Raw genomic sequence first — 15,293 nt, forward strand, 5'->3', positions numbered from 1 at the left:
ATAAAGATTTGTTCAAGAGTTTCTCCTGAATGTTATAACCTTATACTCTCCTAGAATATCTCCTTATATATAAATACACTTAATGTTTGACCAGGTTCAAAGGAACACCTTCTCCCTTTGTGTTTATTTACCTGTCTTCTCCAGGGTAAGGACCTGCTAGCCCAGAAGATCCCAGCATGGCAGCAGGCGTGTGCTGACCCTACCAAGCTGCCTGACCGTGCCATGCTCCTGGCTCAGCAGATGACCTCTACAGGGGGTTCCCTGGGATCCGTCTCCCACACCCACCATGGTTCAAAGGGCAACCTGCTCATCTCTGACCCCATTCCCGGGGCCAAACCCCTGCCTGTACCCCCCGAGCTGGCTGCCCTCATGGGCCAACAGGTGGGTTACCGGTACTGGTGGTATTACTATATATTGCTGTGATATTGCTGTGTTAGCGCTATGTTAGCGCTGTGCTAGCGCTGTGTTAGCACTGTGTGTGCTAGTGCTGTGCTAGTGCTGTGCTAGCGCTGTGTGTGCTAGCGCTGTGTTAGCGCTGTGTGTGCTAGCGCTGTGTTAGCGCTGTGTGTGCTAGTGCTGTGCTAGCGCTGTGTGTGCTAGTGCTGTGCTAGTGCTGTGTTAGCGCTGTGTGTGCTAGCGCTGTGTTAGCACTGTGTGTGCTAGTGCTGTGCTAGTGCTGTGCTAGCGCTGTGTTAGCGCTGTGTGTGCTAGCGCTGTGTTAGCACTGTGTGTGCTAGTGCTGTGCTAGTGCTGTGTGTGCTAGTGCTGTGCTAGTGCTGTGCTAGTGCTGTGCTAGTGCTGTGCTAGCGCTGTGCTAACCCAGTATAATGCTACCAGAGTAAAATATACTTATGTATCAAAATAAATGGAATTGCTCAAATAAAAGTATAAATAATTTAAAATTCCATATATTAAGGAAACCAGATAGCACAATTTTAATTAAAATGTTATTTTATTTACAGGTAGCCAGGGCTTCAACAGTCCACCAGATCAGAGACAGTAGTGTGACCAGGGATTTTCTCTTCATAAATGCTTGAATTGGAGCATTGTCCTGTCAAAATGTAATGAGGACTTTTGAGTGCCAGGGAAAATGTATGGAGTAAATGTACATGATTTTGTTTTGGAATGTAGTGAAGTTAAAGTTGTCAAAAAATATAAATAGTAAAGTACAAAGTATTTTTACATAAGTATTTTACACCACTGGTTAGCACTGTGTTAGCACTATGATAGTACACATATATTACTACAATATGACCCAATAGTTGGCTATAGAGCTGCTATGGTTTGTCAGCCCTAATGGAGAAACATTCAGTTAATTGTGTGCTGCAGGCATCAATCGTTGTTGATCCTCACTAATTGTGTTTTTGATTATGGAGCTTTGAAGCGCTGTGTGTGAGTGCCGGCGTTTCTCAGTATGAGCCTCTGTATCGGTGTGTTGCCTCGGTGTTTGAGGGAGTGCTGTTGAGTGTTGAGGCCCGCAGCAGGTTTGTGGGCTGCTGCTCTAACAACGTTCCTTAATTAACACCACCAGCTAGTCTGTTGCCTAGCAATGCCCCAGGGTTGCCTAGCGATGCCCCAGGATGTTGGGATTCCATTATGGAATCTCTTGGAGCCTCTCCTTTAGAACACAGAACCCCTCAGAACTCTCCCTGATGCCACACACAAACACACACACACACACACACACACACACTTGTTGATGCAAATTAAGTCATTAGTGCTGCATGGTAATTAGAAATGCCTTTAGGAAGGAACAGAGGTCTGTTGGGCTGTTGATTGTTTCACACCCTGCTTCCACTCTGTTGTGTTGTTGTTCATGGTGTGTGTGTGTGCCTGCGTTCGTGTGTGTGTGCCTGCGTTCGTGTGTGTGTGCCTGCGTTCGTGTGTGTGTGTGCCTGCGTTCGTGTGTGTGTGTGCCTGCGTTCGTGTGTGTGTGTGCCTGCCGTTCGTGTGTGTGTGTGCCTGCCGTTCGTGTGTGTGTGTGCCTGCCGTTCGTGTGTGTGTGTGCCTGCCGTTCGTGTGTGTGTGTGCCTGTATTCGTGTGTGTGTGTGCCTGTGTTTGTGTGTGTGTGTGCCTGTGTTCGTGTGTGTGTGTGTGTACCTGCCGTTCGTGTGTGTGTGTACCTGCCGTTCGTGTTTGTGTGTGTACCTGCCGTTCGTGTTTGTGTGTGTGCCTGCCGTTCGTGTTTGTGTGTGTGCCTGCCGTTCGTGTGTGTGTGTGTGTGTGCCTGCCGTTCGTGTGTGTGTGTGCCTGCCGTTCGTGTGTGTGTGTGCCTGCCGTTCGTGTGTGTGAATTGAAGTAACATCTTTGAGGAAGCCTCTAAGGCTGTGTTTACACAGGCAGACAGATTCTGATATTTTTCTTTCACTAATTGGTATTTTGACCAATATCGGATCTTTTCACATCAGATTTTTTTCAGAGCTGATCTGATTGGTCAAAAGACCAATTAGTGAAAAAAAAGAAGGCTGCCTTAAAGGGAGGAAGGAAGAGCAGATTATTCTTATTGTGTTTCATTCTCAGAGAAGAAACACATTGAAGTGGATGGGACCTTCACACAGATCCCACAGAAACACATTGAAGTTGATGGGACCTTCACACAGATCCCACAGAAACACATTGAAGTGGATGGGACCTTCACACAGATCCCACAGAAACACATTGAAGTTGATGGGATCTTCACACAGATCCCACAGAAACACATTGAAGTGGATGGGATCTTCACAGAAACACATTGAAATGGATGGGACCTTCACACAGATCCCACAGAAACACATCGAAAGTGGACGGGATTTTTCCACAGATCCCACAGAAACACATTGAAGTGGATGGGATTTTTCCACAGATCCCACAGAAACACATTGAAGTGGACGGGATTTTCCCCACAGATCCCACAGCATCTCTGACTGTCCTTTATCATTCTGTTTTGTGATGATATGTATTGAAAAGTGTCTTGCAACAACAAACACCTTGGGTCCGTCCACATTCAAGACTGGCGGTTGGGATGTTCTGTGGCTGCGGTGCTGCTTAGTTGTTCCGTTTATAGGGGATGTTCTGTGGCTGCGGTGCTGCTTAGTTGTTCCGTTTATAGGGGACGTTCTGTGGCTGCGGTGCTGCTTAGTTGTTCCGTTTATAGGGGATGTTCTGTGGCTGCGGTGCTGCTTAGTTGTTCCGTTTATAGGGGATGTTCTGTGGCTGCGGTGCTGCTTAGTTGTTCCGTTTATAGGGGATGTTCTGTGGCTGCGGTGCTGCTTAGTTGTTCCGTTTATAGGGGATGTTCTGTGGCTGCGGTGCTGCTTAGTTGTTCTGTTTATAGGGGACGTTCTGTGGCTGCGGTGCTGCTTAGTTGTTCCGTTTATAGGGGATGTTTTGTGGCTGCAGTGCTGCTTAGTTGTTCCGTTTATAGGGGATGTTCTGTGGCTGCGGTGCTGCTTAGTTGTTCCGTTATAGGGGATGTTTTGTGGCTGCGGTGCTGCTTAGTTGTTCCGTTTATAGGGGATGTTTTGTGGCTGCGGTGCTGCTTAGTTGTTCCGTTATAGGGGACGTTCTGTGGCTGCGGTGCTGCTTAGTTGTTCCGTTATAGGGGACGTTCTGTGGCTGCGGTGCTGCTTAGTTGTTCCGTTATAGGGGACGTTCTGTGGCTGCGGTGCTGCTTAGTTGTTCCGTTATAGGGGATGTTCTGTGGCTGCGGTGCTGCTTAGTTGTTCCGTTATAGGGGATGTTCTGTGGCTGCGGTGCTGCTTAGTTGTTCTGTTTATAGGGGATGTTTTGTGGCTGCGGTGCTGCTTAGTTGTTCCGTTATAGGGGACGTTCTGTGGCTGCGGTGCTGCTTAGTTGTTCCGTTATAGGGGATGTTCTGTGGCTGCGGTGCTGCTTAGTTGTTCCGTTTATAGGGGATGTTTTGTGGCTGCGGTGCTGCTTAGTTGTTCCGTTTATAGGGGATGTTCTGTGGCTGCGGTGCTGCTTAGTTGTTCCGTTTATAGGGGATGTTCTGTGGCTGCGGTGCTGCTTAGTTGTTCCGTTATAGGGGATGTTCTGTGGCTGCGGTGCTGCTTAGTTGTTCCGTTTATAGGGGATGTTCTGTGGCTGCGGTGCTGCTTAGTTGTTCCGTTATAGGGGATGTTCTGTGGCTGCGGTGCTGCTTAGTTGTTCCGTTTATAGGGGATGTTCTGTGGCTGCGGTGCTGCTTAGTTGTTCCGTTATAGTTGATTGATCTCTCATAGGAAGCTAAATGATGTTGTCACGGGCAACACAGCAAATATTGCACATTTTACGAGATGCACAACTTGCTCTCACACAGTCACACAGTATGTGCATGGGTTCCGCTTTGCACTTTTACAATGTGGTAGCCACGGGACCAAAACAGCAGAGTGGTTGAGCGTCGCTCTTTAATGCTCTTAGTTGTTGCAGAAATTGACCCACATTGCTGATTTCCTTTCCACATCGTATCGCTGAGTCTACCTTTAATCAACACAACCTGGCCCATTTCCAACAGCCTAATCTCCCTCTCGTTAGTAGTGATGAGATTCACATTATGTAATGCTTTTCTGTGATGGAAGAATGGTGCCTAATGAGTATGTTAACTAACACATCAGCACATGCTTTCCTTCCTTCCTTCCTTCCTTCCTTCTTTCCTTCCTTCCTTCCTTCCTTCCTTCCTTCCTTCCTTCCTTCCTTCCTTCCTTCCTTCCTTCCTACCTACAGCGTATAATGGGACCAGGAGGAGTGGATGGAGGGATGCCCATGATGAATGGAACGACAGGGGCCCACGGAGGAGCAGGAGGGGGAGGAGGGGAGGACTACCAACACTGGATGGAAGGGAAGATGGCTCAGGCCCAGGCCCAGGCTCAGGCTCAGGCCCAAGCTCAGGCCCAAGCTCAGGCCCAAGCTCAGGCCCAAGCTCAGGCCCAGCAGGCTCAGGCCTCCTCCCAGGCCCAGCACCTTTCCCAGCCCCACAGACAGGGCAGTGAGGTCTACTCCAACACCCTGCCTGTCCGTAAGAACGCCCCAGCCAAGAGCAACACCACCATGGGTAAGGAGGACCAGGATAGTGGCGGGGCATCTTGAGGCCCTCAAAAGTTGGGCAACATAATCATATGTACAGTAGCAACACTGTAACACATTGATGAACATTTACAGTACAAAAAAAATTGGCAATGGAGCACTACTGTGAAGACCAATGCATTATGGGGGCTCAATGGTATTCTGCTATATAGGCAGTCAAGTAAGAATATTACAGAATACATCACTAGTGTGCTTAATGAATGCTACCTCCGTCACAGAGACCTTGTCTCTTAGAGTGACCAGGATTGGACTGACGAACAGTAGTTTGTGAATGGCTTGGTTGTGACCTTTTTTTTTTTTAAGAACGTGCCATTGACTCCGTGCTGTGAAGGAGCTGAATGCTGTGCAGTGGGTGTTGTTCTTGTTCCCTCTATCGGCTCTTTTCTTCATATCTGCTATTAAATATCTCTCTCTTCTATCACAGTGTATAACCTGGCACTTAGAGAGCTGTGGTCTCGGTGAAAGCAGAGCAGAGCACGTGGGAATAAGAGGGAGGGAGAGGACGGTGATTTTAAAAGGAGAAACAAAGACTCAAATTGGGTGAAGGACAGAGGCTTTAAGAATAATGGAAGCATTTAAAGTCACTTAGGAGAGTTGGATTATACTAATACATTAGATACTCAGAGCAGGTACTATATACAGTAGGCCCTGTGTGACCTGGTTTGGCTTAGTTATCTGCTTAAAGACCTAGGACTACATTGCCGAAGTTCTGTGGTCCAGCAATATTGAAGTGTGAAGGCAACCCCTAGATTTGGTCATAAGTCCATTAGATCTAGTCAAGCTCATGTCCAGTAGTAAGGTACAGTACAACTGTAGAGAAACATGTAGAAACGTCCAGCTATTAACTCCCTGTTTGTTAAAAAAAAAAATATATGTTTTAAGTAAAGTAAAATCTCCTCAGTTCCAGAGACCCGGACCCTGCCCCGGTCCAGCTCCATGGCTGTAGGGCTGGAGAAGAACGGACGCACCCGTGTCCAGGCCGTTTTCTCCCATGCAGCGGGGGACAACAGCACCTTGCTCAGCTTCTCTGAAGGAGATGTCATCACCCTGTTGGTGCCGGAGGCCCGCGACGGATGGCACTATGGAGAGAACGAAAAGAACAACATGTAAGTATCCTAACTCCATCCCCATTCCCTTTTGTCTATAGCACTATGAGTTAGCTCAATTGGTAGAGCGTGACTCTTGAAATATACCATACGTGAAAATGTATGCATTCACGGCTTTCAGTTGTTTTGGATAAAAGCGTGTGCTAAATGGTATATATTATTATAGTTAGTGTGAATCTTTACATTTAAATATGACGTCATAAGCATCCCGACTCTAGGTGCTGCTGTCAATGTTGAACCACTGTTTGCTGATTCATCTGTTGAATCACTGTTTGCTGATTCATCTGTTGAATCACTGTTTGCTGATTCATCTGTTGAATCACTGTTTGCTGATTCATCTGTTGAATCACTGTTTGCTGATTCATCTGTTGAATCACTGTTTGCTGATTCATCTGTTGAATCACCGTTTGCTGATTCATCTGGTGAACCACCGTTTGTTGATTTATCTGGTGAACCACTGTTTGCTGATTCATCTGTTGAACCACTGTTTGCTGATTCATCTGTTGAATCACCGTTTGCTGATTCATCTGTTGAATCACTGTTTGCTGATTCATCTGTTGAACCACTGTTTGCTCATTAGGCGTGGCTGGTTCCCTTTCTCCTACACACGTGTCATCCCCGAGACTGACAGCAACAAACTACGAGTCAACAAGTACGTTTTACATATTTTTTGTCACTACTGTGTGATGTATTTGTAAGGAAACAGGTCTTTATCTGTTATTCAATAGACAGAGAATTACTCCTTTCTCTCTCTCTGAAGCTAATTTGTTCATTTTCAAAGTTTGAGATCAGTTATGTTCAATTCTGGATTTGTTTTTAAATTTTGTTATATTTTCTTTAATGTGTGACTGGGTTGACTATGGGCTAGATCCAATCCATATCGCGGAAGGTCCCAGTTATAGAGCATTTGAAATGCAACGGTAGTTTCAGATAGAGCCGACGTTTGCAGCGTTTATCATGAATGCAGTGTGTAAATGTGGAAACATTGCCTTTTTTTAAATTCCAGTCGTGCTGCAGCACGGATCTTCCGCGATACCTATTGAATCTAGGCCTACGTCATGGCTCCAGTTTACGCTGTCCGACTATGCAGCCAATCACAGTTTTCATTTCAGTCCCTGTGTTAACTAACTGACTGTGTCTGTCACCAGTCTCCACCATGGTAAGAGCAGCAGCACGGGGAACCTGTTGGAGAGAGAGGACATGGCAGGTGTCCCTCCCCCAGACTACGGCATGTCATCTCGCCTGCTGGCACAGAGCATGCAGAGCGCAGCCATGGCACACAGCAGCAGACGGCAACAACGGCCATATAGCGTGGCAGGGCCGGGCTTCTCACAGGTCAACAACAACAACAACAACAACTACTACACACACAAACAAACACACGTAGATACCAGGATTGTGCTCAACTCAGAATTGTAGAATTGACTCCCATTCAACTCATGAATTGAAATTCAAATTGAATAGGTCACATTCCACAGGATGGAGAATTTGATGTAGAGTTTGAGTGACAGGAAGTAGAATCTTATTAAGTGGAATTCAAGTAAATTCCACTCAGTCAAAGAACATGAGAGTTTCATTGAATCTGACAGGTCACCCTTCCAGATACCAAAGAATATATCACTTTTCTCTGGAAACATTGTTCATATAGTTACTTGCTTAACCTTAGTGCTTAGAATAGCTAATTATATTTCCATCAATCATTTCATTTCTATGGTTTCTTTTTGAAGGTCTCAGGGTTAACTTGAATGATAAACAAATGCATTCTGGGAAATGTAGCATTTTCTCCATATTGAATAACATTTCAGATATTAAATAATAACTTAGAATATTTCCATACAGTTTTTCGTTTTCCTTGATAATTTTTGTCCTGAAAATATTGAATGTACATAATGACATATTTTATGTACAATATTTATATTTGACTTCACCTATTATAGAATAGAACGGGCAGTAGAATTTCAATACATTTCAATTAATTAAATTCTATTTCCTTTCATTGAAATTTCGAATTGCGAGTCTGTATCCTGTTTACTACTTCAATTCAAAAATTACATTTTAATTTGAGGCATTCTCAATTCACACACACACACACACACACACACACACACACACACACACACACACACACACATGTTCACACAGGAGGTTTATATGCACAAACCATGAAACTTTGAAAGCATTTAAAGTGTGAAGGCATTTTCTTTTCAATACTTTACTAACTGCACCTAAAAGGATCACATACACACTGTATGTACACCAGTCAAGAGCATTTAGCTATGCCCTCATATACAGTGGGGCAAAAAAGTATTTAGTCAGCAATCAATTGTGCAAGTTCTCCCACTTAAAAAGATGAGAGGCCTGTAATTTTCATCATTGGTACACTTCAACTATGACAGACAAAATGAGAAAAAAAATCCAGAAAATCACATTGTACGATTTTTAATTAATTAATTTGCAAATTATGGTGGAAAGTAAGTATTTGGTCAATAACAAAAGTTTATCTCAATACTTTGTTATATACCCTTTGTTGGCAATGACAGAGGTCAAACGTTTTCTCTAAGTCTTCACAAGGTTTTCACACACTGTTGCTGGTATTTTGGCCCATTCCTCCATGCAGATCTCCTCTAAAGCAGTGATGTTTTGGGGCTGTTGCTGGGCAACACAGACTTTCAACTCCCTCCAAAGATGTTCTATGGGGTTGAGATCTGGAGACTGGCTAGGCCACTCCAGGACCTTGAAATGCTTCTTACGAAGCCACTCCGTCGTTGCCCGGGCGGTGTGTTTGGGATCGTTGTCATGCTGAAAGACCCAGCCACGTTTCATCTTCAATGCCCTTGCTGATGGAAGGAGGTTTTCACTCAAAATCTCACGATACATGGCCCCATTCATTCTTTCCTTTACACGGATCAGTTGTCCTGGTCCCTTTGCAGAAAAACAGCCCCAAAGCATAATGTTTCCACCCTCATGCTTCACAGTAGGTATGGTGTTCTTTGGATGCAACTCAGCATTCTTTGTCCTCCAAACATGAGGAGTTGAGTTTTTACCAAAAAAGTTATATTTTGGTTTCATCTGACCATGTGACATTCTCCCAATCTTCTTCTGGATCATCCAAATGCTCTCTAGCAAACTTCAGACGGGCCTGGACATGTACTGGCTTAAGCAGGGGGACACGTCTGGCACTGCAGGATTTGAGTCCCTGGCGGCGTAGTGTGTTACTGATGATAGGCTTTGTTACTTTGGTCCCAGCTCTCTGCAGGTCATTCACTAGGTCCCCCCGTGTGGTTCTGGGATTTTTCCTCACCGTTCTTGTGATCATTTTGACCCCACGTGGTGAGATCTTGCGTGGAGCCCCAGATTGAGGGAGATTATCAGTGGTCTTGTATGTCTTCCATTTCCTAATAATTGCTCCCACAGTTGATTTCTTCAAACCAAGCTGCTTACCTATTGCAGATTCGGTCTTCCCAGCCTAGTGCAGGTCTACAATTTTGTTTCTGGTGTCCTTTGACAGCTCTTTGGTCTTGGCCATAGTGGAGTTTGGAGTGTGACTGTTTGAGGTTGTGGACAGGTGTCTTTTATACTGATAACAAGTTCAAACAGGTGCCATTAATACAGGTAACGAGTGGAGGACAGAGGAGCCTCTTAAAGAAGAAGTTACAGGTATGTGAGAGCCAGAAATCTTGCTTGTTTGTAGGTGACCAAATACTTATTTTCCACCATAATTTGCAAATAAATTCATAAAAAATCCTACAATGTGATTTTCTGGATTTTTTTTCTCTCATTTTGTCTGTCATAGTTGAAGTGTACCTATGATGAAAATTACAGGCCTCTCTCATATTTTTAAGTGGGAGAACTTGCACAATTGGTGACTAAATACTTTCTTGCCCCACTGTATATAGGAGGAATCAATCAACACATGTGACTTAAGTCCCTTGTGCAGTAAACCATCAGTGTGACAGGCTGTGTGTTTAGGTACCCGTTGGCACGCAACACAGCTTTCCCACAACGTTCTGGCCCATTAACTTACATAAACAGGGGATCAGTTCCCCTCTGCCTCACACACTAAGTATGTGTGTGTTTGTCTGAGTGTGTGTGTGTGTGTGTGTAGTGTTTTTCTGAGTGTGTGTGTCTGTGTTTTGTGACGGGCCACGCAGAGACGACAGAGCCCAGATTAGAGAAGGCTGCTTGCCGCTCTGCTGCTTCTAGTACTGAGGAAAGTGATTGTGACTGGAGACTGCTGATAACAGGAGTAGCCCTGCTGATAACAGGAGTAGCCCTGCTGATAACAGGAGTAGCCCTGCTGATAACAGGAGTAGCCCTGCTGATAACAGGAGTAGCCCTGCTGATAACAGGAGTAGCCCTGCTGATAACAGGAGTAGCCCAGCTGATAACAGGAGTAGCCCAGCTGATAACAGGAGTAGCCCAGCTGATAACAGGAGTAGCCCAGCTGACTTGAGACTGCTGATAACAGGACTAGCCCAGCTGATAACGGGAGTAGCCCAGCTGATAACGGGAGTAGCCCAGCTGATAACGGGAGTAGCCCAGCTGATAACGGAGTAGCCCAGCTGATAACGGGAGTAGTCCAACTGATAACGGGACTAGCCCAGCTGATAACGGGACTAGCCCAGCTGATAACGGGACTAGCGCAGCTGATAACGGGACTAGCCCAGCTGATAACGGGACTAGCCCAGCTGATAACGGGACTAGCCCAGCTGACTGGAGACCTGCACACACATACATTGTCGCTGAGGCGAGAGCGGGGGCTGTGCTGCATTATGTAACACCAAAACCCTTTTAACACAGCCCTTTGCAGGGCTTGGGAAGGAGGAGGCGGGAGGTGGAGAGGTACTGTATGTGGGCATGATAATAGTCTCTAATTACTCAGATTGTCACATAACTTCTTGGTCTTGTTTTCCCCTTCAGATTATTCCAGGGATAGAAAAAAGTAGAGTTAGAACAGACCGTTTGTTAGTTTTATACAGCTGTGTCACTCAATGGTTGTACTGCTGTGTTCAGCTGGCGCCCTCTACTGGCTCATATTTGTTTGGCAACTGTCCACACTTCAATGACTGATCATATACTAATTATATAAGCAATTTAGCAGTGGTGTAAAGTACTTAAGTAAAAATACTTTAAAGTACTACTTAAATGTTTTTTTGCGGGGGGGTATCTGTACATTACTATACTATTTATATTTTTGAGAACTTGTACTTTTACTAAACTACTTTCCTGCTTTTTAGTCCGTACATTTTCCCTGAAGTAGTCGTTACATTGGCTATTTTCCTGTCCTGTTAAGCATTCACAAACTCAAGCACTTATCAAGAGAACGCGTGGTCGTCCCTTCTGCGTCTGACCTGGTGGACTCCCTAAACACCCATGCATCTTTTGTAAATAATGTGTGACTGTTGGAGTGTGACCCTGGCTATCAGTACATTTCAAAACAGGAACATGTTGTCGTCTGGTTTGCTTAATATAAGGAATTTTTAATTATTTACTTTTGATACTTAAGTATATTTAAATATATTTTAATATTAGCTACTTATTGTCATGTGTGCATACATTTTTCTGAAGTGGCCCCAGCAGGAATCTAACCCATGACTCTTGGCATAAAACTGCATTGTTGGTTAAGGGCTTGTAAGGAAGCATTTCACTGTAAGGTTGTATTCGGCGCATGTGACAAAAAAAAAAGTGATTTGATTGAATTTTTAACTTTTGGCTTTGGTCATTTAGTCTGACTGCTGCTCCCCCTATGGTCATTTAGTCTGACTGCTGCTCCCCCTATGGTCATTTAGTCTGACTGCTGCTCCCCCTATGGTCATTTAGTCTGACTGCTGCTCCCCCTATGGTCATTTAGTCTGACTGCTGCTCCCCCTATGGTCATTTAGTCTGACTGCTGCTCCCCCTATGGTCATTTAGTCTGACTGCTGCTCCCCCTATGGTCATTTAGTCTGACTGCTGCTCCCCCTATGGTCATTTAGTCTGACTGCTGCTCCCCCTATGGTCATTTAGTCTGACTGCTGCTCCCCCTATGGTCATTTAGTCTGACTGCTGCTCCCCCTATGGTCATTTAGTCTGACTGCTGCTCCCCCTATGGTCATTTAGTCTGACTGCTGCTCCCCCTATGGTTACCCCCCCCCCCCCCCCCTACCGTGGTTGATGACTAGTTTTCATCAAGCTATCCACTCAAGAGGAAGCTTCTCACAGCAAGCAGTGCATGTAAACTGGTTCAGGTTATTAATCAACCTACCAGTGTGTTTAGAAAGACTACAAGAACAAGATCATCCACATGTATTGATCTCCTGTTAACTAATACTGTATAACTTAGTTCTAAAGTTATTTCCGTACCCATTGGATGCAGTGATCACAATATAATGGCTCTCTACCGTTTGGCTGTTTGATGTTGTCTGTGCCCAATAATGTTTGTACCCTGTTTTGCTACCATGTTGTTGTTGTGTTGCTACCATGTTGTTGTCATGTTGTGTTGCTACCATGTTGTTGTCATGTTGTGTTGCTACCATGTTGTTGTCATGTTGTGTTGCTACCATGTTGTTGTCATGTTGTGTTGCTATCATGTTGTTGTCATGTTGTGTTGCTACCATGTTGTCATGTTGTGTTGCTATCATGTTGTTGTCATGTTGTGTTGCTACCATGTTGTTGTTGTTGTCATGTTGTGTTGCTACCATGTTGTTGTCATGTTGTGTTGCTACCATGTTGTTGTCGTGATGTGTTGCTACCATGTTGTCATGTTGTGTTGCTACCATGTTGTCATGTTGTGTTGCTACCATGTTGTTGTCATGTTGTGTTGCTACCATGTTGTTGTCATGTTGTGTTGCTACCATGTTGTTGTCATGTTGTGTTGCTACCATGTTGTTGTAATGTTGTGCTGCTACCATGTTGTTGTCATGTTGTGTTTGTACCATGTTGTTGTCATGTTGTGATGCTACCATGTTGTCATGTTGTGTTTGTACCATGTTGTCATGATGTGTTGCTACCATGTTGTTGTCATGCTGTGCTGTCACCATGCTGTGCTGTCATGTTGTGTTGCTACCATGCTGTGCTGTCATGTGTTGCTTGCAATGCTGTGTTGTCATCTTAGGTCTATTTTTATGTAGTGTTGTGTTGCTACCATGCTGTGCTGTCATGTGTTGCTTGCCATGCTGTGTTGTCATCTTAGGTCTATTTTTATGTAGTGTTGTGTTGTGTCTCTTGTCGAGATGTGTGTTGTGTCCTATATTTTTATGTAATAATTTGTTTATTTATAATCACAGACCCTGTCCCCACTGGAGGCCTTTTGCCTTTTTGTAGGCCCTCCTTGTAATTAAGAATTTGTTCTTAACTGACTTGCCTAGTTAAATAAAGGTTACATGAAAGGAAAAATAAATAAAATATATATATATATATCCAGGAAAGCCAAAGTTCCAAAAACTGGGCATAAAATAGTTTGTAAGAGAGCGTACAAAATATTTTGCTGTGATTTATGTGGATGATGTTAAAACAATCTGTTGGTCTGATGTGATTTAGGAGCATCCAGATGTTGCACTTCATGAATTTATGAATTTGCTTCTTCCAATTATAGATAAACATGCAACTGTAAAGAAACGGACTGCTAGAACTGTTAAGGCTCCATGGATTGATGAGGAATTGAAAAACTGTATTGTTGAAAGAGATGGAGCCAAAGGAATGGCTGATAAGTCTGGCTGCACATCTGGCTGACTTACTGCAAATTGAGAAATTATGTGACAAAACTCAACAAAAAATAATCAACTTTATTATGAAGCCAAGATCAATGATATAAAGGACTTTTGGAGTACTTTAAATGAAATTCTAGGCAGAAAGACAAAATTAAACTCCCTCTTTCATTGACTCAGATGGCTTATTCAAAACATTTTGATGTTGCAACACATTTGTATGATTATTTCATTGGGCATTGGGCATACTTTGGAAGGAAATGCCAACAGCGAGCCATCTTGACTAAGAGTTCAGGAGAGACTGACTGCATCACTTTTTCTCTTATATAAGAAACGTGTTGAAAATTAGACGACAACCATCTAAATTGTTTGCATAGTCAATTTACACACAGCTCTGACACACACTTACCCCGCAAGAACATGCCACCAGGGATCTTTTTCCAGTCCAGTATTATAGGGGCGGCAGGGTAGCCTAGTGGTTAGAGCGTTGGACTAGTAACCGGAAGGTTGCAAGTTCAAACCCCCGAGCTGACAAGGTACAAATCTGTCGTTCTGACCCTGAACAAGGCAGTTAACCCGCAACCCTGTACATGTGACCATTGAACACTGTACCCTGCAGTCACACCTGCAACCCTGTACATGTGACCATTAAACACTGTACCCTGCAGTCACACCTGCAACCCTGTACATGTGACCATTGAACACTGTACCCTGCAGTCACACCTGCAACCCTGTACATGTGACTATAAAACACTGTACCCTGCAGTCACACCTGCAACCCTGTACATGTGACCATTGAACACTCTGAAGCTGAATCAAAAGCCAGACACGACCACAAACTACTACTGACAATATCTCCAGCAATTCAATTGATACAGTTTTGGATTGCCAATCAAGCAGTACTATTTATCATGTATTCTCAACTTTCTAGTGTGACACAAAAGTGCCAATGACTTGATGACTGAAAAGTGTTTGTTTTTTCTTTGTCTCCACAGCAAGGACTTGAACAGTATGAGCAATGTTTTCCTAAGAGGTAAGGCACACTTCTTTTTTTCTCTATAGATAAAAAAAATACTCAGTTGTGATACTGAATTGATAAGGTTTGGCCGGGTGGCACCAGGCTAGATAGATTGGATATGATTTCATGGACTTGCAAACACTACAAGTAATTAGTGTCCTTAAGTATTCCCCTGATAGGAGTTCCAACAAACTATCGAACTACAAACCAGGACATATCAGGTTTTTGTTGTGTTAATTGCCATATCATTTTAATGGTTTATTTTTCTGTGTTTCAGTTTTTTTCCCCCTGATTTTTATGTATTTATTTATTTGATGACGAGACGTAGCTATGATTTTATCATGATTATGTGACATCATGTGGGACAGAAAGGTTGGTTTGCCCAAAAACCCAATGTTGGTCCACCTCAACCCATGTTGGAC

At 44.0% G+C, this 15,293-nt stretch overlaps 1 protein-coding gene across 5 annotated transcripts in view; it reads left to right on the forward strand.

Moving 5' to 3' along the window:
- Nucleotides 1-15,293, forward strand: part of LOC110499447 (BAR/IMD domain-containing adapter protein 2) — a 128,558-nt gene that overhangs the window by 95,888 nt on the left and 17,377 nt on the right. For 4 of the 5 annotated variants that reach the window (XM_036956303.2, XM_090213104.1, XM_036956305.2 and 1 more), the window contains 6 exons: nucleotides 145-381; nucleotides 4,703-5,030; nucleotides 5,964-6,168; nucleotides 6,749-6,820; nucleotides 7,317-7,503; nucleotides 14,849-14,886. In XM_036956303.2, coding sequence (XP_036812198.1) covers nucleotides 145-381; nucleotides 4,703-5,030; nucleotides 5,964-6,168; nucleotides 6,749-6,820; nucleotides 7,317-7,503; nucleotides 14,849-14,886 — 1,067 coding nt within the window. Of the gene's footprint in view, nucleotides 1-144; nucleotides 382-4,702; nucleotides 5,031-5,963; nucleotides 6,169-6,748; nucleotides 6,821-7,316; nucleotides 7,504-14,848; nucleotides 14,887-15,036; nucleotides 15,053-15,293 lie in introns of all 5 variants that reach the window. The other variant, XM_090213106.1, reaches the window with a different exon arrangement.

The sequence above is a fragment of the Oncorhynchus mykiss genome, chromosome 20, assembly GCF_057628025.1.
Source record: "Oncorhynchus mykiss isolate SJ-2025 chromosome 20, ASM5762802v1, whole genome shotgun sequence".
In the NCBI taxonomy this organism is placed as follows: domain Eukaryota; kingdom Metazoa; phylum Chordata; class Actinopteri; order Salmoniformes; family Salmonidae; genus Oncorhynchus; species Oncorhynchus mykiss.